Source organism: Vigna unguiculata, chromosome 8 (assembly GCF_004118075.2).
Source record: "Vigna unguiculata cultivar IT97K-499-35 chromosome 8, ASM411807v1, whole genome shotgun sequence".
Lineage (NCBI taxonomy): Eukaryota > Viridiplantae > Streptophyta > Magnoliopsida > Fabales > Fabaceae > Vigna > Vigna unguiculata.
Genome location: NC_040286.1, coordinates 13,858,069 through 13,878,585, shown reverse-complemented (window position 1 = coordinate 13,878,585; position 20,517 = coordinate 13,858,069). Strand labels below are relative to the sequence as shown.

General features: G+C 36.2%; 1 protein-coding gene across 3 annotated transcripts; it reads right to left on the bottom strand.

Annotated features, from left to right (window-relative positions):
- Nucleotides 1-18,217: 18,217 nt before the first annotated feature.
- LOC114195359 (glycolipid transfer protein 2-like) lies at nucleotides 18,218-19,870 on the bottom strand. Of its 3 annotated transcripts, none has more exons than XM_028085791.1 (6): nucleotides 19,670-19,870; nucleotides 19,527-19,585; nucleotides 18,974-19,104; nucleotides 18,701-18,836; nucleotides 18,473-18,616; nucleotides 18,218-18,386 (listed from the first exon to the last, which is right to left on the bottom strand). In XM_028085791.1, the coding sequence occupies exons 1-6, from the start codon at nucleotides 19,830-19,832 to the stop codon at nucleotides 18,351-18,353; spliced, it is 669 nt and encodes a 222-aa protein (XP_027941592.1). In that variant the 5' UTR covers nucleotides 19,833-19,870; the 3' UTR covers nucleotides 18,218-18,350. The 3 variants fall into 3 exon arrangements, with proteins under 3 accessions (XP_027941592.1, XP_027941594.1, XP_027941593.1); XM_028085793.1 differs by having other exon boundaries at nucleotides 18,522-18,616; XM_028085792.1 differs by having other exon boundaries at nucleotides 19,527-19,582.
- Nucleotides 19,871-20,517: the final 647 nt, after the last annotated feature.

The window sequence follows — 20,517 nt, the reverse complement described above, 5'->3', positions numbered from 1 at the left end:
AGGCCCTACGCCGCTAGGTGATGCATATATTTCTAGGCAACCCAAAATGGCTCCACCCTGCAAAGGCTTCCAAATCACCTGAGTTGGTCTTTTCTCTGCCCATTTCTATCAGTTCTCACGCAGATTCACCTACAATCAGACTAGTGTACAACCCACACACATTCCTTACCAATTCCCATTACAATTCCACCATCAATTAGTCTCGCAACATCAAACTGCCAAACTTTTCAAACTCTAATAGCATATTCATACTATTCCATCCAATTTAGCCATCAATTACACGAAATTCAATGAAGTATGACATCTAATCATTTGCAAACAATTAAAACTTGCTTTCTCCACGATCAAAATCATCCCAGAAGGCACAAAAACATCCACATCGAATCAATTCGACTCGAGTCACCTAGTGGGTATTCGTCACCGCCTAACCATTCAACCAAAACCCAGAAAACTAGGTGAACAACAAGCGTCGATGGATAAGCTCGTGCCGTCAGGCAGTTCCATCTCTGGAACCCAGAAATAAGCATAACAGGATGAGTCGCCTGACAGTAGTTCATCGTCCGCTAGGCGGTTTCTAGGAAATTTCCAGAAACCCAGAAGAAGCATGTAATTTCACATCATACATCATGCAATAATAATAACACGAAGAAAATTCATGGAGTCTAGCTCCTCTAACCTAGTTTCCTTGCTAAAACTTGAGAGTCCTTGCCTTCTCCTTTGATCCCTACGTCGTCTAGCACCTCCCTTCAATTCAGCTCCCACTTACTCTCAATTCTCACAATGCCTAACTGAATTCGTTATCCTCTTACTATGCAACAATGGCAATCACAAAACACTCTCTCTTTCCCTTTATTGGCCTTTAAATGTTTTCTTAATGAGAGGTAAATGGTGCAAAAGGAAAATACCATTAAAATTAAGTTTAATTGTCATTCAATGGTGGTTTTCCAACCCCTTGGCTGCCCCTGCTAGGGTTCCCAGCCCTTATCATCATTGCCAAAAATAAGTTTAGCAAAAAGAAAGCTTAATTTTGATATACCAAGGTTTGAACCCATAACCATGCCAATGTCCAAATTAATGCACAATCATTCAACCAATTCATGTTTCATAATAATTCATATAATTCTATGATTATGTTATCACTCATCATGATCCAGCACATTATTAAAAAAATTATAAATTAAATAGCACATAAATGGCATACATAAGACTTGAACCCAAGTCCTCTCACACAATCAAGTACTCTCAACCATTTAAACTAGTACTTTTTCACGTCACACATGTCAGAATTAAATGCCATAAAAGCTCCCACTACCCGCATTTATTAATTAATTATTTATTTAATTAATTAAATTTAGCGAATCTTACATGTGATTCCTTAGTTTGAAAGTTGTGGAGTGTTCTAGTACAATAAGTAAAAATGGTTTTTTGTGAGGATTTGAATGCATATAATTCCTTTAATGCTGCTATTGATTTCGAAGATGGAAGGTTATGTTTATGTAGAATTCCAAATAGGGTTACTCTTAACCATACGCGCGTCATAATAAGAAGTCATTTGATGGGACAATTTGAGCCCCCACTAAACCATTTATGGTACCATGTCCCTTCTGAATTTGTTGAGGAAGGCATTGATGGGTTTCTTTTTGTAAGGAATGACGAAGATCTATAGCATGCCATTCAGTGGCACTCAATGATGGTCCCTATGACGACAATATCGTTTTATGTGGACTTCATGAATGTTGAGAAATGCGACAACTTTGTTTCTATTTAGTTTATTTATATGTTTTAACATGGTCTTTAAGATCATTTAACTTGTTGAGCAACCTATTTCACATGTAATAAAATATTAAACTACATTATTGTCCTTTTAATCACTGTAGCAGTGTCTAGTTCCACACCGTGGTCGACGCTTATGTTTGGTGGGGTTCCTCCTTCGCTCTTCAGGAATAGGTTGTTCTTGTTGTGAAGGTTGTGGTTCTTGATCCTTCGCATCTTGATGACCATCATGTGCAGCAAATGATGATGCTTTTGCACATGGATTGTGGACGTAGTAAACCGAGTCTTGTTGAGGGTGGTCCATACCATCTAAGAAATTTGGAATTTGGCGATTTGTATGCAACCACACTTGTGCAAAAGGTGGTGTTTTAGCATAAGTTGCAAACATAGTTGGCATGCCTAGTTCTGAGTATGAAGAAACATAATTCCTTGTTCCCTCCATACCTCGTTGTGGAGTTGGAGTGTTTAAGTCATGCCTAGTCACATATGGTTCAGTTGGAGGTGTAACATCCCTACTGCAAATTACTTAATTAAAATAAATAAATAAGAAAATAGAAGTTAACATCGTCAATTTTATTATTACCAAACGCAAAAGATTTAAAATATTTTTCAACGTGTTACAAGCCATTTAATAAAAGTAATAAAGTTATTACACTTTCCAAAATCCAATAAAAATAACAGTAAACATAATTAAATTCCTAGCTCAAATCCCAAGCTAGCCCCTCTCTCCGTCTCAAGCGTCAACAGCATCATCTATATTCTCATATGCTCCCGTTTAAAGAATTACACGATCATCGCTAATCACAAACAGAAAGGGTGAGCTTATAAATAAAGAAAAATAACATATAATATAACAGGATGAAAACAATACACCCATCTAAATCACTCGAGTTAGTCCTTGGCTAAGTCCTTAATACCCCAAGGCCTTTTAGCCTTCAAATTACACAATGGTTAATCTTTGACTGAGGATTTATGATGCTCACACGAACCTGCCCGCTCGTGGTCCTGCCTCTACGAACCTCCCCGCTCATAGTCCTACTCTACGAACCTCCACACTCGTAGTCCTACTCTATAGACCTACCCGTCCGTAGTCCAACACACGTGATCCACCAGCTACGTACCTCCCCACACACAACATCTCTCAAGTGTGAGCACGGAACATACGAACCTAAGTGAGATGCTCGAGCATAACCAGGTTCGAGTCTTTTCTATTTTCGCGTAGGTGAGCCTTGCTCGCTTGAGCGAGAATAGCAGACATCCTCCTTGTTCACGCACACAGACACCAGAAAACCATTACCATACCATAATTCATACATTATCCAGCAATCTATTACGATGAGCCCTTCACAAGGACATATTTTAAAACCAATTAGACCCCCAAAACTTGAGATTGAGCCATAGAAAATCATACAGCACATAAACCCCCATCATATTCATACCAAAACATAAGAGGTTTCTTAAACAACATTAGAAACAACAAAACTCTAATCCCATCACATAGAGCACGAAAGTTCAAACATAATAGGATTCCTTTGCTTTGCTTAAAACCATAATCTCATCACATAAAGCACGAAAGTCCAAAATATACATCATGCAATTTTCACAAAAATAAACATTAACGAAAATCAACTCCCCTAACCTGGTTTCCTTTGCTTAAAAAATTGAAGAGTGATAGTTCTTCTTGACCCAAAATAGCTCCCTTGATTCACTCCAAACTCACGTTCCACCTTAATTATGGTTAATGGCCAAAAACGAAAATAGCATTTTAATGAACATAATTGCCCTTCAAAGATCATTATGGGCTGTTTTTCCCAACCTCCTTAGCTACCCATTGCCACTATGGTTTCTCTACCCTTTCACATTCAGGCCTCAATTATATTAGCAAAAATAAAAAAGTTAGTTTCGTTCTTAGCAAGGTTTGAACCAACAACCACTCAATTACAAAGTCAATGCACAACCATTCAACTAATTCATGTTTCATGATAATTCTTATAATTTTAGGATTACATTATCACTACTCCCATTCAATCATAATCTTAAAACAATGCATAAAATAAATTATCATACAATTGGCATACATAGAACTCGAACCCACCCAAGTCCTCTAAACACAATCAAGTACTCTCAACCATTTGAGCTAGTACTTTTCCACGTCACATCAATTAGCATTAAGTGCCATAAAGGCTTCTACTACCTGCATTTATTAAATAATTATTTAAATTTCTCGGGTCTTACAAGAGAGACATTTTTTATGTCAATGCACGATGCATCCTAGGATCATTTAACATTTGTGGAATTGACAAATATAAATGTGAGTTTGAAATATACCAAGACATGTACTTTGTTGTGTGCTGAAGTGGCCTAAGTATCGGTAATCCATATAACATTAGCTCACGTCGCTTCTTCCATACCTCTATCCATTGCACATGTCGAGTAACACAATTCTCATCTTGTCTCCCTCTCATGTCTAATTTATGTAGATGATCAAGGTTGTTGGGTTCTTTAGGGATCTCTTGTGATAGCCGAAATTGTAACTTCACCATGTCCAACTAGTGCCATTCAACAATGGCAAAACAAATTAAAGTTGTGCATTACGTATGTATTGCTTTGTCTCGATATGCTTCAACGTCAATTACAAAGTCCAAACCCTCATAAGGAACCCAAATAAACTACAACAATAATTGAAAATGTTAGTCAATTATTTAGCTTTTGTTTATTGCTATACAAATGTAAAATGTTACCTAATTCTATTGCATGTGGTTCATCCTTGTGCGGTTCCAACTAAATCATTATGGGGGATATTTTTGTAGTCTAGTACTTGACCGTCGCTCTATTGGCAAACTAGAGGGAAAGTTGGTACAACTCTTGAAATGAGTGCTATAAAGGGCATATGAAACCATGCCCATGATTGTAACAACGAAGTATATCCACCCATAGTCTTCGTACATCGATCCGTTGCTTTGCACATCTCCCTTTACAAGACAACCACACACACTGAACCCTAACTATATCTCCCAGTTATTCGAAGATTAGTCAAATAATTCAAGTACATTAAATGTACTTTATTCCAGTCTTATCGGACATTAAAACCCATCCTATTAGTTCTAATATATAAGCTCTAACATATGCATGAATGACCTCAATATTGGAATTTTCATCTATAGGCAACAAATTTTCCCTTAACCATTTTAGTTTGATCATAGAACTGTCAATGGATTCTCCCTTAACCGGTGTTATACCTAATAAGGTATCACACATCTCGTCCCAATCCAACATAGTTGGACCAATGATAGGGGGTCCGTCAACATAAAACCCCAAATGGAGTGACATATCTTGTAAGGTTATGGTGCATTCTCCAGTCGGCAAATGAAATGTGTGCTTCAGTCCTTCACCTTTCTACCAAGGCAATCACTAAACCATGATCAATCTTCAAATGTCTTAATTTAGCCACACTGCCAAACCCTGTATATTGTATTACATGAACAATAGTTGGATGTGGTTCAAGCATGAAGTGACAGTAAGACGACACAATGTTCCCTTCCGCATCCTAAACAACCAAGTAGCATATGTCATTATATAAAAACTTAGGTGTGCTAATAATAAATGAAGTTCACATACCCTAGAAGCAATGTATGCAACCCTGTGGTCTTGTTGTCTCCATAGCAACATTTTGTTTAACTCTTTCAAGCTTTGTTTCTAGAGCAACAATTGAAAACAACAAGATTACACATTTATAGACGATGCAAGACTTGACCAGAAAAATGTTAGCCGTTGGATTATTGAAACAAATGTCATCCCTTAGATTGAGGTTGGTGCATTGTCATGTTATGGGTGATTAATGCGAATCAGACAACCTACAACTTGGGCCATAACTCATGTGCAAACACCTTTACAGAATTCATCTTACACATAACAATAAATAAAGTTATTTGCACAACATGATGGTGACTAAAGGTTGTATGATGGTGAAAAAATCGTACAGACACCTTTTTAGAAGTCAGACCCAAGCAACAAATAATTCGTGTATACATTAAACTCAATTTTGTACTATTTCATGCAATAAAACCAATGGCATAAGTTTCAGTTACAAAAAAATTATTCATGTATAGATAAATTGACCATAAAACAGGTACTTAGTAGCAAAAAAAATTGAAAAATAAAGTCGATATAATAACTTTATGGATTTTATTTGTGGTCTTCATGATGTGATAAAAATATTATTTCAATTCAATTCTACAATATTTCATGCCATTAAACCAATGACATAAGTTTCAGATACAAAAAAAAAATTACTCGTGTGTAGATAAATTGACCAGAAAACAGGTACTTAGTAGTAAAAAAGGCTGAAAAATAATGTCAAGATGATGACTTGATGGATTTTATTTGTGATCTTAATGATGTGATAAAAGTATTATTTCAACTCAATTCTATAATATTTCATGCAATTAAACCAATGTCATAGGTTTTGGATGCAAAAAAAATTATTCGTGTGCATATAAATTGACCAAAAAATAAGTACTTAGTAGTAAAAAAGGCTAAAAAACAAAATCAAGATGATGACTTTATGGATTTTATTTGTGGTCTTAATGATGTGATAAAAATTATATTTCAACTCAATTCTATAGTATGTCATGCAATTAAACCAATGGTATAAGTTTCGGATACAAAAAAAATTCATGTGTTGAAACTTAAAGAAAAGTTCAATTTAACACAAATACTTTGTTACATTACACATACTGAACTCATTCATGGATATTAACTACTAATCATAAAAAATAGTAAACAACTTATTGAAACTTCCTTAAACACATAAAAAACTAAGCTTTAGTCATCGACATTATTGGTTGCAACTGAGTTTGTTGCATCCAAATTGTCACCTTTAAGAAGGTGTAGGGTTACTGAAAGCTTCATTGGAAGATCATGTTGGAGTGGAAGGAAGAAGGCAATCATGTTGCAGACATTGTCATCCGTAACAAGCTGAATTTTTTCATACTAGTCCCAACATCCTAACGCAGGCTTGTTAAACCATAAATTTTTTACCCTTTTTCCCTTATTGTAGCAACGATAACTTGCAATTTATTCCTTCAACATCTGTAAATTCATAATAGTTGACACATAAAAAGCACAATTTATGCGACCTTCATAGTTAACAACAATAAGAAAACTACTATGAATGTTATTTTCGTGATGGATCACCATCCTTGTTTAACTAATAGCCACCTATGGTTGTGAACTGAAATGAACTAATAATTTATAAGAGGCTTGGTTTCTCTGTAGTCGAAACATAAATTCTTTATTCCCGCATTATAGTGGGTTCATGTGGTGAAGTAAAATAAAGTATGATTGACATTCATCGTGCAATGTGTATATCAACTTTGGTCGTATACATCTACAACTTTATTTTGAACGAAACAATTGAAGTTGGTGTCATGTGATGACAATGGCTAAAGTCTGCTACTCACCGGTAGTGGTGCCTTTAATTTTAACTTGACATATCACATGCCACATAATTAAAGCTGCTAGACATAATGAAAATGACTAAACCATAGTCCACTTTGAAAAAATTATGGGTTTTTCTGCAAAGTGGATCTAAATCTTGTGCGTTGAATTATTCTACTTTGAATCTCAATCCTTAACCTAAACAAACAAAAATTGCCATTGATGTATCCACGTTGAGGCATTCAGGCTATAAATAATGCCCTTCATCAATTGCTTCATCAATCTAATTCAGTTAGTGCCATATCACTCCTATGCCCAATGACATCTACAACATTCACTATGTTAGTGTACTTCAATGACAACATCTATGTTGAAGATTACTATTTTGATAACAAATACTATGACTCTGTCCCAACTTAAAAAGAAAATCCTCAACACTTCAATGGTTCAACGTTACACGAATACGAAGTAAACTTATGTTACATGTTACCAATCTTCCTATTTGGCGCCATTACACATTACTGATCTTGTATGATGTGTGGAGATGACAATGTTGAGTCCATTTTTTATGTGGGAACGACAAAAGCATGCCATCTTCCAGTTGAGATAATGACCTTTTATTTACAACAAGACATTGGAACGTAACCCCTGATGAAGTTTATTTTGATTTTTCTAATAACTTCAACATGTCCCTCAACTTAGATTGAGGTTGATATTTTCTTCTTTAAAGTATGTATTTTTACTTATGAACTTCTGTTTCACCGGATGTGTATGCATGTTTTAATTTCAATGCATTTTAACTTACATAATGGGGGTGGTGAAATGTTAATCTCATATAATGGTTTTCTACCAACTCATGTAAAGTAATATTTAATAAATAAATTCCGAAATAAAATAAGAATCGCATTTATTATAAAATCATTTTCCCAAAAACGTGGGAAAATTCAAAACCTTTAATGCACGTGTCATAAACCAGGAGTCCATAACCATAAAACTGAAATAAAAGTCAATGGCTCCCGAGATGGTTACATAATATTCTCAAAGCTAAAATAATAAACATATATACATACATACATATATATATATATATATATATATATATATACAAAAATATCTCCTGCTAGCCCTCGCTCCGAGTCTAAGCATCTCCTGGCCCACCTGTCAAATCCTCTGCTCCTGGATAACAAGTTATCCGATCATCGCCACACACACATAGAAAGGGTGAGCTATGCACAATATATATAAACAAAACATGAATATAAATATGTTCCCCAACCTAAAATAACATAACTAAAATTCTCATAATTTTCAAATAACCCAACCATGACCTCATAGTCCTTCATGAGTCATATACATGCACTAAGTCTTGGGACTTCCTTGTGCTCCCACGAAACTAACTCATTCGTGGTCCAACCCTATGAGCCTATCCCGCTCATAGTCCTGCCCTACAGACTCCTCGTCTGTAGTAAAACATCCAAGTCTCATACTTGGACCTTGGCACGCACACAATCACCATACTATGGACTCCTCGCCCAATAGTAGCCGATGGGAACATAACAGTTCCTTGCCCATCGTGAGCCCGACACATGCAATCACCAGACTGAGGACTCGCCCATTAGTAGCCGACGGGAACTCAACCAGTTCCATGCCCATCATGTGTCCAACCATCAAGCACATCCCAGACCCCTATTGGACTTAGTCCTTCAACCCCACACACCACAACACATGCATATACTTCCTATACTTAAGAAAAGTAGTCATTTCACCCACACATGGTCATACAAACATGAGAAATTCACATAGACTCGCTTAAGCCAGGGACTCTCGCCTAAGCTAAGCCCTCTGCTTCACTTAGGCTAGTTCACCTCGTCTGGGCGAGCTTAAAACAGCCATAACATCACGTCACATTAAACAATAAATAATACCATAAAGACGCTTTCTACTCGCATTTATTAATTAATTAATTATTTAATTAATTAATTTCACGAGTCTTACACTACCCCCACCTTTAAAAGTTTTCGTCCACGAAAATAAGACTTACTAGTAAAAAGGTGAGGATAAGACTTCTTCATGAGGTACTCCATCTCCCAAGTCATCTCCTGGGTTGCCTCGTCCCAGAGAACCTTCACAGTCCGAATTTCCTTCCCTCTGAGTTGTTTGAGCTGAGAATCAAGAATTTTCACCGGTCCAACTCCCAAAGTCAGATTCTCATGCACCTGGACATCATCCTCCTCCAGCACATGTGTAGGATCCGCCACGTACTTCTTCAACTATGATACGTGGAAGACATTGTGCAGGTTCGCCAAGTGAGGTGGCAATGCAATCTCGTACGCCACCGGTCCAATTCGCCTCGTAATCTGATATGAACCGATGAATCAAGGAGTTAACTTCCTTGACTTCAATGCTCTCCCAATACCTACTGTTGGTGTAACTCTGAGGAATACATGGTCACCAGCCTCAAACTCAAGTGGCCTCCTCCTCTTATCCGCGTACGATTTTTGCCGACTCTGAGTTCACGCATCTGATCCTGAATTACCCTTACCTTCTCAGTAGTCTATTGTAGGAACTCTGAACCAAGTACCACAGACTTTCCATCCTACTGCCAACACAAAGGTGTTCGACACCTCCTGCCATACAAGGCCTCGTAAGGTGCCATCCCAATGCTGGAATGGTAGTTGTTATTGTAAGTGAACTCCACCAGCGATAGCACATCACTCCATGTCCCGAGATGATCCAGAACACATGTTCTCAATAAGTCCTCCAGCGACTGTATGGTTCTCTCAGACTGGCCATCAGTCTGAGGATGATATGCCGAGCTCATTCTCAACTGAGTACCCAAAGTTTTCTGCAACGACTACCAGAACCTCGAGGTAAATCTCGGATCTATATCTGATATGATACTTGTAGGCACACCATGTAATCTGACTATTTCCCTGACGTATAGCTCTGCCAGTTTATCTAGAGACATCTTCTGATTAATGGGTAGAAAGTGTGCGCACTTCGTCAATCTATCCACTATTACCCATATGGAATCATACCCTCTCACTGACCTCGGTAGATATGTAACAAAGTCCATGGAAATGCTGTCCCATTTCCACTGAGGAATCTCAAGAGGCTCCAAAGTACCACCCGGCCTATGATGCTCTATTTTCGCTTTCTGGCACACTAAACAAGATGTTATATAATCTGCCACATCAGTTTTCATGCCAGTCCACCAAAAAGTCACCTTCAAGTCCTTGTACATCTTAGTCATACTTGGATGTATGCTAAGACGACTCTTATGCCCTTCATCCAAGAGCATTTTCCTCAATACCCAGTTGTTGGGTACACACACCCTCTCTCTGAATCGTAGGATACCATCTCTACCCATCCTGAAGTCTTTTCTCTTCTCTATGCCCAACTCACTAATAATATGCTGCAATTCCTGATCCTTACCCTGTTCCACCCGAACCTCATCCAGGAACTCATTAGTGATCCTTAACATGTTGCACCGTATGTGACCTGCCTCCATATCCAATCCTTAACATTCTGTCTTTATACCAATCCTTTTTCAAAAACTTTAAAGGAAAATTTCTCAAATTTTGATCCCTGGCGATAACATTTTACAGGGGTTCCCCTTTATTGGATGAATCTGCCTCGTAACCAGTAGGCTCATAGAAAAGAAGATTTGGATGACACTGAATTATCCTATTACGAAGCGGTGTTCAAAACCTCCAAACTCCTTAAGTTTGAATACCGACCTTTAGAACTTAAATTATATCAGTACTGCTCTATTTTTCAATCCTTTTTCCTTTATGAATTATTGTTGGCCTCTAACAATTTTAAAATTGAAATCTGTAGAAAACACAATGGCCTTGTCTTGTCAAGAAATAACTAGGCGACTAAGGAGTTTTTAGAAACAAGAGAAAAAGCAGGAAAGAAACGTTGCCTAGGCCTCTACCATCCATATTGCTGACTCGGAACAAATTTGGAGTCATGATCTAAGAAAACATCATCATAAGATTGAGGCTACCGCTACTGAAAACCAAGTGGGAAGTGAACATGATGAAGGATTATCTTGTTCCTTTTTAAGATTATTGAATATGGTGTGAGTTGATTAAGAAAACCAAGGAAATCCCCACTGGACATTAAGATAGCAAGCTATCTAGATGTGAAGGTTCCTTTCCAAGGTTCTAGAGAGGAGGAGAATGGATTGATGGGGAGTAAGAAATCAAAAGAAAAAAACATATAATAGAAACAATATAAACCAAGAAGAGTAAAGAAACATAAAATGAAAAGCAAGGGAAATGGGAGGAATGGAGGATTCACGCCACTACAAGGCTAGGCTAGAAGAAGCCATGGCAACCTTGAAGATGAGTGGTGTATGCCGCCACTTGCCAAGGCAAGATAAGGCTTGAAAGAACTCCACTCCCTAAGGAGGAATGCTCTCACAAAAGGTTGAAACACAAAGTGTATAATTTCTCCAAAATGTTCAACCCTTGTACAAGTGTTAGAGGTCCCCTTAAATAGACAAGTCTAGGGGCCCCTTAGCAAAACAACTAAGTTAAAGGATTACAAAAGAAACCTAGCATGTTCTAGAAAGTAGGTTATCCTAGGGTGCACATGGGTGAATTTTCGTCCAAGCCATCTAGGTGGCAAGTCTTCATGGCCAAGGCTCCCAAAGGAAGGTTCTAGAACATTCTAGAAGACTTGGTGTCCAAGGCATGTGGGCCTCCCCTTTCTAGATGCTTCTAGAAAGTCTTATTCCTTCTCTCTCTTCCTTAGGACGCCAAGTGTCTCCTATGTGGTCCTCCTCCTTTCTTATTCCTACAAAAGCAAATTAAGGAATTTATTAGCATGTTGGTTTAAGGTTAAGATAATCTTTTGAGTCAACAAGTCAACCCAAAGTCAAGGTCAACAAGTCAACTCAAAAATAGTCAACCAAGCCAACTTAAAGGAATTTTAAACTAAAGAAAATAATAGCAAAGGAAGGGATCAAGGAACTCCCTTTCTTCTAAGCATGTGCCATGGGCCATCATCCTTGATAGGGATCAATCCTTTATCATTCTCCCCTTGTTGGAGAGAATTTGACCTCAAATTCTTGAATTCTTTGTTGATGGAGCTTGACTTGAGTTGATGAAAACTTTCTTCATCTTTAATGATTTGATCCCTAGTCTTGGAGGTGCCCTCTTTCTTTTTAATGCCACTCTCCTTTTCTTGCTTGTGTTTTTGTTCATCTCTCTTTGTTTGGGAAGAAAATGAAGAGTGGTGTTGCACCTCTTGCTTTGAAAAACTCTTTTTGTAGGCAAGTAACTCCTTGGTGAAAGCTTGCTCCTTTTCTTTTTCTTTTTCATCTTTTATTTTATTTTTATCCTCATTTTCTTGTGGAGGTGGGAGAGGTAGGATTGTGAACTTCTTTCCTAGGGAGGAAAAAACATAAGTGTTTGCATGGCCATCATAAACAACTTTTCTATCAAATTGCCATGGCCTACCTAGCAAAATATGGTTGGCTTCCATAGGCACAATGTCACATAATACCTCATCCTTAAAGTTGCCAATTGAAAAGTTAATGAGGACTTGTTTAGTTACTTTTATTTCTTCTTCCTTAAGCCATGATAGGTTGTAGGGTTTGACATGAGGAATGGTTTTCAAGCCAAACTTGTCCACCACCCTTGGGCTAGCCATATTTACACAACTTCCACTATCTATGATGAAGTGACATATCTTGTCATTGATAAGGCACCCTCCATGAAAAAGGTTTTGTCTTTGAGAAGGATCAAGTTCTTTGGGAACTTGCCCTAGTTGGTGCCTTACCATTAACAATCCACTTTCAAAGGGTTTAGTCCTTTCAATTGAAGAAGAAGTGTGGGGAGAAGTATTTTGGGGGGAAGGGGAAGAAAAATGTTCACTCTCATCATCACTCTTCTTTAAGATCATTGTCCTCTTCATTGGGCAATTCAAAGCAATGTGTTTATACCCCAAACATTTAAAACATTTAATGGAACTTGATCTTTGAGAAGTGGAATGGTGAGTGTGACCACTTGGTAACTTATTTTTACTTGATGGTACTTGGTGAGACTTAGAAGGAAATTTATCATGTTTCTCTTTAGCTTTTCCCTTCCATGAGTGACTATAGTAGTGGTTGGGTGAGTAACTCTTCCTTGCCCTATTCTTTCTTTTCAAATGAGTTTCAATCCTAAGAGCAAGTGTGAAAACATTTTGAAGAGTGGAGTACTCATACAACTGTACTTGGTCTTGTATGTCTCTCCTAAGACCATTCACAAACCTTTTCATTTTTTCTTTGTTAGTTTCTCTTATTCCAACCCTAAAAATTTGAGACTCTAATTCTTTAAAGTACTCACTCACACACATAGGACCTTGGTGAAGCCTTTGGAGCTTCAAAAGAAGTTCCTTCCTATAGGAGGGAGGAACAAATCTAGCGCGCATAAGAGTTTTAATGTCCATCCAAGAAGTCGCGGGTGGCCCTTGGTCATAATTTTTACAAACTTTATGCCACCAAGTTTTGGCATACTCAAAAAATCCTAACACTACTAGATCAACTTGTGTTTGATCCTTTACATGATTTTCATTGAAAATTTGATCAACTTTAGCTTCCCAATCAAGGAAGATTTTGGGATCACTTCCACCATAGAACTTAGGAATCTTTGGAGTTTGCTTCTCTTGTGATGGGTTGCGCCTAGAATGCCCTCTTTTCCTAGGATCTCTTTCTTTCTCCCTAGCTTCAAGCCTTTGAATGTGCTCTTGGATTCTTAGGTCACTTTGCTCCTTGTCCTTTCTCAATTGTTCAAAGGCCTCCTTCCTAGACAACTCCAAATCCCGAAGCAATCTCATCAATGTATTATTTTTGTTTGGTGTAGGTGCATTTGATGAACTTGCCATGATTCCTACAACAAAAACACTCAAATCCGAGACAAAATAAATGGATTAGGGGTTAGACAACATGAAAACCGAGACCAAATCCAACCCAAAATGTAACCCAAGTGTTTAGATCACTCTCCCAAAGTAACAAGGCAAGGCTAGCACTCAAAATCCACCAAAGGAGTGAAGCAAACACTTTTCAAAACTTGTTCAAAACCTTTCAAATGCAATACAAGTGATTCGGCCACAACATCCCAAGAGTTTCAAGAAAAGAAAACTACTAAGACACAACAAAGAACACCTAGTGACAAGCAAGAAAAACACAAAAACAAGAAAGTTTAACTTCTAAGGAAATTTTGTTTTAAAGACAAAACTTGAACAAGACTAAAGCAATGAAAAAAACTTTTAAAGACTCTATGGAAAGCATTTGAACAAGCCAAGATTATACCTCAAATTATGCATACACCAAGAAAGATCATAACCAAGTTAAAGCATGGAACTAATTTGCCAATATCACCCAAAATCCAAGTATAAAATTTGGTAGCATAACACCTAGTAAAAATGGCCAAATGGATTTACCAAGCAACACATTATCTCTCGGCCAAACTGTTTTTGGTATTGAAAACACTTTTTCTTTTCAAAACTAGGTACTTAAAATGATTAGAAGGATGTTTTAGGGTGTCTTGAACACTTAGTTCCTTAAAATTAGGTCAAAATCAATTTCAAGGAGCACGCTACAACAAAAGGCATATATCTCATGCAATAGCTCAAATACTTAGAAATAAGAATAAGAAAACTCAAAGAAGCATATGACATATGACTCAAGCAAAAGTTAGACACATTTAAAGACTCAACATGACATACACAAAGACACAAACATGTAGCTATCATGCATTTAAACTCATGGATTTGAGGCTCAAAGACTAAGCATCAAAGACATGTTATCCAACCAGATTTAGGAGTTAAAGCATCACAAAACCGAAGCAAAAATTGCCACAACATAACCTGAAAACGTTATTTTTCGTATTCTCGGCAGCTCTGACCTTTACTCACTCATTTGATCATAACTCTCTCCACAGAACTCCAAATGCATTGGTTCTTTTTTTGTTAGAAACTAGACTAACAGAGCTTTCTTTTGACACCAAAAACGTAATTTTTGGATCACTGAGCAGGTGCAGTTTAATCTTTTAAAATCGTGAACAGTTTCTGCCAGCATTGTTTTTGTGTGCAATGGAAGTGGATTTGAACCATACAAAGATAGCTACAACAAGACAAGATTAGCACATGAAAAACACCATATTCAAGGACAACCAAAGCTCTAGATACCAAATGATGAAGGATTATCTTGTTCCTTTTTAAGATTATTGAATATGGTGTGAGTTGATTAAGAAAACCAAGGAAATCCCCACTGGACATTAAGATAGCAAGCTATCTAGATGTGAAGGTTCCTTTCCAAGGTTCTAGAGAGGAGGAGAATGGATTGATGGGGAGTAAGAAATCAAAAGAAAAAAACATATAATAGAAACAATATAAACCAAGAAGAGTAAAGAAACATAAAATGAAAAGCAAGGGAAATGGGAGGAATGGAGGATTCACGCCACTACAAGGCTAGGCTAGAAGAAGCCATGGCAACCTTGAAGATGAGTGGTGTATGCCGCCACTTGCCAAGGCAAGATAAGGCTTGAAAGAACTCCACTCCCTAAGGAGGAATGCTCTCACAAAAGGTTGAAACACAAAGTGTATAATTTCTCCAAAATGTTCAACCCTTGTACAAGTGTTAGAGGTCCCCTTAAATAGACAAGTCTAGGGGCCCCTTAGCAAAACAACTAAGTTAAAGGATTACAAAAGAAACCTAGCATGTTCTAGAAAGTAGGTTATCCTAGGGTGCACATGGGTGAATTTTCGTCCAAGCCATCTAGGTGGCAAGTCTTCATGGCCAAGGCTCCCAAAGGAAGGTTCTAGAACATTCTAGAAGACTTGGTGTCCAAGGCATGTGGGCCTCCCCTTTCTAGATGCTTCTAGAAAGTCTTATTCCTTCTCTCTCTTCCTTAGGACGCCAAGTGTCTCCTATGTGGTCCTCCTCCTTTCTTATTCCTACAAAAGCAAATTAAGGAATTTATTAGCATGTTGGTTTAAGGTTAAGATAATCTTTTGAGTCAACAAGTCAACCCAAAGTCAAGGTCAACAAGTCAACTCAAAAATAGTCAACCAAGCCAACTTAAAGGAATTTTAAACTAAAGAAAATAAAAGCAAAGGAAGGGATCAAGGAACTCCCTTTCTTCTAAGCATGTGCCATGGGCCATCATCCTTGATAGGGATCAATCCTTTATCAGAACATCTGGTCTCCCATGAGTAGAGAAAGAATCTGATCAGAATGGATAAGCTTGTAACCAACGATAAATTCCTTGCTAGCAATCTCACCTCTCCTTCTCCTGTCAACTTTGCGTCTCTCTCTAGTGATCTTGTGTCACTTTCCATAGACATTCATAATAGCCTAGGAAATTTGGTAAAGTCAGTAAAATCTTAGGTTGAAGAGCACATAAAAATTCTTGCCTAGACTCATCATGACCCGACTTGTCTCAAGGCAAAAATGATTTTTGTGAGAAAAATAATCATGTTTTAACTAGTCGAATGGTACCCACTTTGGTTCATATGTGTCAGTTTGGTATCCGTTTTTGAAAAGGTGTCAATTGAGTCACAACTTTTCAAAAATTGTCTCAATTAGGTCCTTTTTAATATAAATATCAATACTTAAGTTTATAAGTCATTTTAAATATCAATATATTAACGAAGTTAATAATTTTTTTTCTCAAAAGGGACCTAATTAAAACATCTTTTCAAAAGTTGAGACTCAATTGGCATATTTTTAAAAGCAAGTACTAAATTGACACATCCAAACAAAAATGAGTACTATCCGACTAATTAAACCAATAATTACTAAAGTGTAAAAGGATCCAGAAGAAGCTGAAAAGGAGCGAGGTACTCATTATGTGAAACTAACTCGGTTGAATGAAGACTTTGAGATATGTAGGAATGAGAGGAAGAAAGAAAAGGTCAACTGGGATAAAAAAGAAGACTTTAAACAAATTGTTTGGAACAAACTATTCTTCATTTTGACCGGTCGGATTGTCGATATGAGGTTTGTGTTGGGAGAAATTAATTTTGCACTGTAGTAGTGATTTTATAAGTTTTTTGTTTCATTTGTTCTTCTCTATTTGAAAGCTTTGTTGCTTTGTTGCTTTGCTTTTTGGTTGAGTGTTGACACTAATTTGTGCAGTTGATTGAGACTGATTTGTATTCTTGCTTATCATAATTGAGCTATTTCTTTAGTCTGGACGATTCGTATTTTTGAACTTTAATTTGAAGGGGTTTTCACATTAAAGATATTAGTACTTTTATTTGTGATTATGGTAATTTATTATTGCTGCTCTTTGATGATTCATCCTCGTAAATTTGTACATTAGAAAAAATTATATCCTATGCATTCTCTTTGTTTTATTGTTTTCCATCATCAGATAAGGTAACATGCAAGTTTTGTGTTAATTAAACTACTTTGAATATTTTGTTTCTAACGTAGCACAAACTAAAACGGGTCAAAACAACCCAATTTGTCATTTTTATTTTCAATTCTAATATTAATTTTAAGATAAAAGAATTAACATTTTTTAAAGATTTTAAGAGTTTTCTTTTTTTAAATAACATATGACATAAATATTTATTACTTAAAATAATCATAACTTTTGGCTAAGCACATAAATAATCAATTAATGTCGCATAACACCATAGGTGAAAATAACAAATTTTAAATTTTGAGAAACTAAAAACAAAGAAAAAGTTATTATACAAGTAACAAAATTATACCTCACTTACTTATTTTAGAGAAACTAAAATTATACATAACCAAATATTAAATTAGCCACTTGAGCTTTATCTCTGCCTAAAACACAAAAGAAGCATTTTGATTATAAACATATTTTAGAGATACCATTAACACTTATTCTGACCTTGATGCCATATACAAACTTTAGTATAAAAAATATTTACATTAAAGTAACTGTACAGAAAGCAAAATTATTGCGTACTCTAAAACCATAAACTATTTATGATCTCTGTTAATCTTTACATAATACGTAATTAAGCTTTTAAATTTAGAGAAAAATTAGTAATACTTAATTAGAGTGTGAGGAATAATACATAACTGTCTCAATCAAACCATTAATAATTTCTTTTCAGAAAGCGAGAATACACCAAACACAGCATTAGTTATTCTCTCTCTGACTTCAGGTTGACTTTATCTTGTCCAAGTTATACAATCTCTGCAAAAACATCCACAATGTAAGAAGACACCAGAAAATTTCATTACCAATTAATGTTATGTTATGAAGCAGAAAACCAAGCTTACTAGAATACAATGAATATCCTCAAGAAAAGGCACAAACAGAGAAACCAACATCTGCATTTTCTCCTTTAGGTTGTCATAGTTTTCCTCATCAGTTTTAAGAATATTAACAAATGTTTTACTCTCTGGTACAAGTCTCAGAGCCACCTGCAATTCCATGCAATGTACACAGTTTTTGGTCATTACAAGAATTTGGTGAACAAGTGGTTATCGAAAAATTATGTTTTTTACTCTGAAAGCAGCTGATGAAATCCATCCATGCCACGGTTTTAAGGTTACTTCATAAGCCTCTTCAACTACTTGCTCCATTCTCTTTTCAGGGTCTTTTGCTAGTGTTTGTAATAATGATGAGGTGAAATCCAGGGTCCTGCAAAGTTGCAGAAAAAAAGATGACTTTAGTCATAAAGAATTTCTGTACACATTGCTGATACAGTCTGAGTAATATCAAAATAGTAAATAATATTATATATTGTTCCTGAAAATTAGTGTTTCTGGTTTTTTCACCTAGTGAGCCAAACCAGGGCCTTACTGCAGCTAGACCCTTTTCTTGCATTGCCTTCTTTCGCTTCTGACTTCAATATCTCGACCAAATTCGAGTTCACTGAGGTATTTGACTCATGCATCAGTTCCAGTGTCTGCAACGCAACAGAATTCAATACACAGACTAACTTATAAGATATAGTTGGAAGTCGATATGATTATCAGCAATGTGCAACTGTGTTAAACTGCAGTAAGTTTTCAATCTATATATAGTTACTTGATATATATGTACACAAGTTTTTCAATTCATTAGAAAAATTAATATTTTTATTATGTACTATTGCATGCAAACATTAGTAGGTTTAGCTTATCTAATAATTTCTGGTTAAAACTTAGCCGTCAATAAATTAATCATATATTCTTTTGAGAAAGGATCATTAAAGAGAAAGTAATCACCAATGAAACATTAGTCCAATGAAACATATACGGATTAATACCATCTTTAATTCAAAACCTTAAGTTAAAATAGTTGTTGTTCCGAAAGAAAGAAGTGGTTTGGTGGTTGATGAAAGCAAACCTTAATATTCTGGTACACGTCTTGTCTCAAAACAGCCATTGTCGGTCCTATCTTATCTGCTAGACACATGATGAGAATGTTTTAGGTGTGACATGAGATTATTGGAAGTTCAAAGAAAGAGAACAAGTTCCAAGTGAACTCACCAAGAACTTGCAGCACCAAATAGCAAACAGAAAGAAAAGGCTTGGTGGGGATATGAGCAGATTCATGCTTTTCACCAGGTTTAACTATGACCATCATGGAAAGTTCTTCAATGGCAGAACCTATCTCTGATCTCTTCTCCACTTCTCTCCTAGTGCTCTTCATTTTTTGTTTCTTCCTTCTCTACCCTCTTCCTTTTCTGCAATGCATATTATATATTATATTATGTATATATACACACATGTTTGTGTGCTGCAGCATACATATAGAGTTCTATATATCTATACTTTATTAACTTTGAGCATGGACTTCAATTAATAATTATGGAAAATGACGTATAGACACAGCATGTTATAGTGAGAGTGAAGAGAAAAATATGAATAAGATAAGTAACATGATGTGATAAACTAATAAACGTATAAAGAAATTATGAGTGTCACTGTTATACAAATATTATGCAGACTAAAGGATCAACTCACTTCTATTGCTCCACAATAAATGTTTGTGTGCCAGATTCTTAAGATAATTTAAATTTTGTATTTTGATCAAGTGGATTATTGAAGGAATGAGTCTTGCTAACACATCTATTATATTGCTTTATCCACGAACATAACTTCTCATGCTTGAACTCTTTTTTTTTCTTTTAGTTTATCAGTTTTGGTTTGCCAATAACGTTTTGGGTTATCAGTTTCCTCTGTAAACCCATTGATGGTGACCTTTCATTTGACCTTGGAGAGAGTTATCATCTATGGTTCCATTGTTTTGAAAACTATGGGAAGAATAAATAAAGTCCACGTAGAAATTGACAATAAATAATCATTTGCCTCGTTAGTTTAGTTTTTTTTTTTTT

Excerpts from the sequence above, each read along its gene's own strand:
- LOC114195359 (XM_028085791.1), bottom strand. The coding sequence starts at position 19,832 with ATGAAGAGCACTAGGAGAGAAGTGGAGAAGAGATCAGAGATAGGTTCT. Across the intron at positions 19,105-19,526 it reads ACGTGTACCAGAATATTAAG|ACACTGGAACTGATGCATGA; the intron begins GTTTGCTTTCAT and ends GTTGCGTTGCAG. Across the intron at positions 18,617-18,700 it reads TTTCATCAGCTGCTTTCAGA|GTGGCTCTGAGACTTGTACC; the intron begins GTAAAAAACATA and ends ATGGAATTGCAG.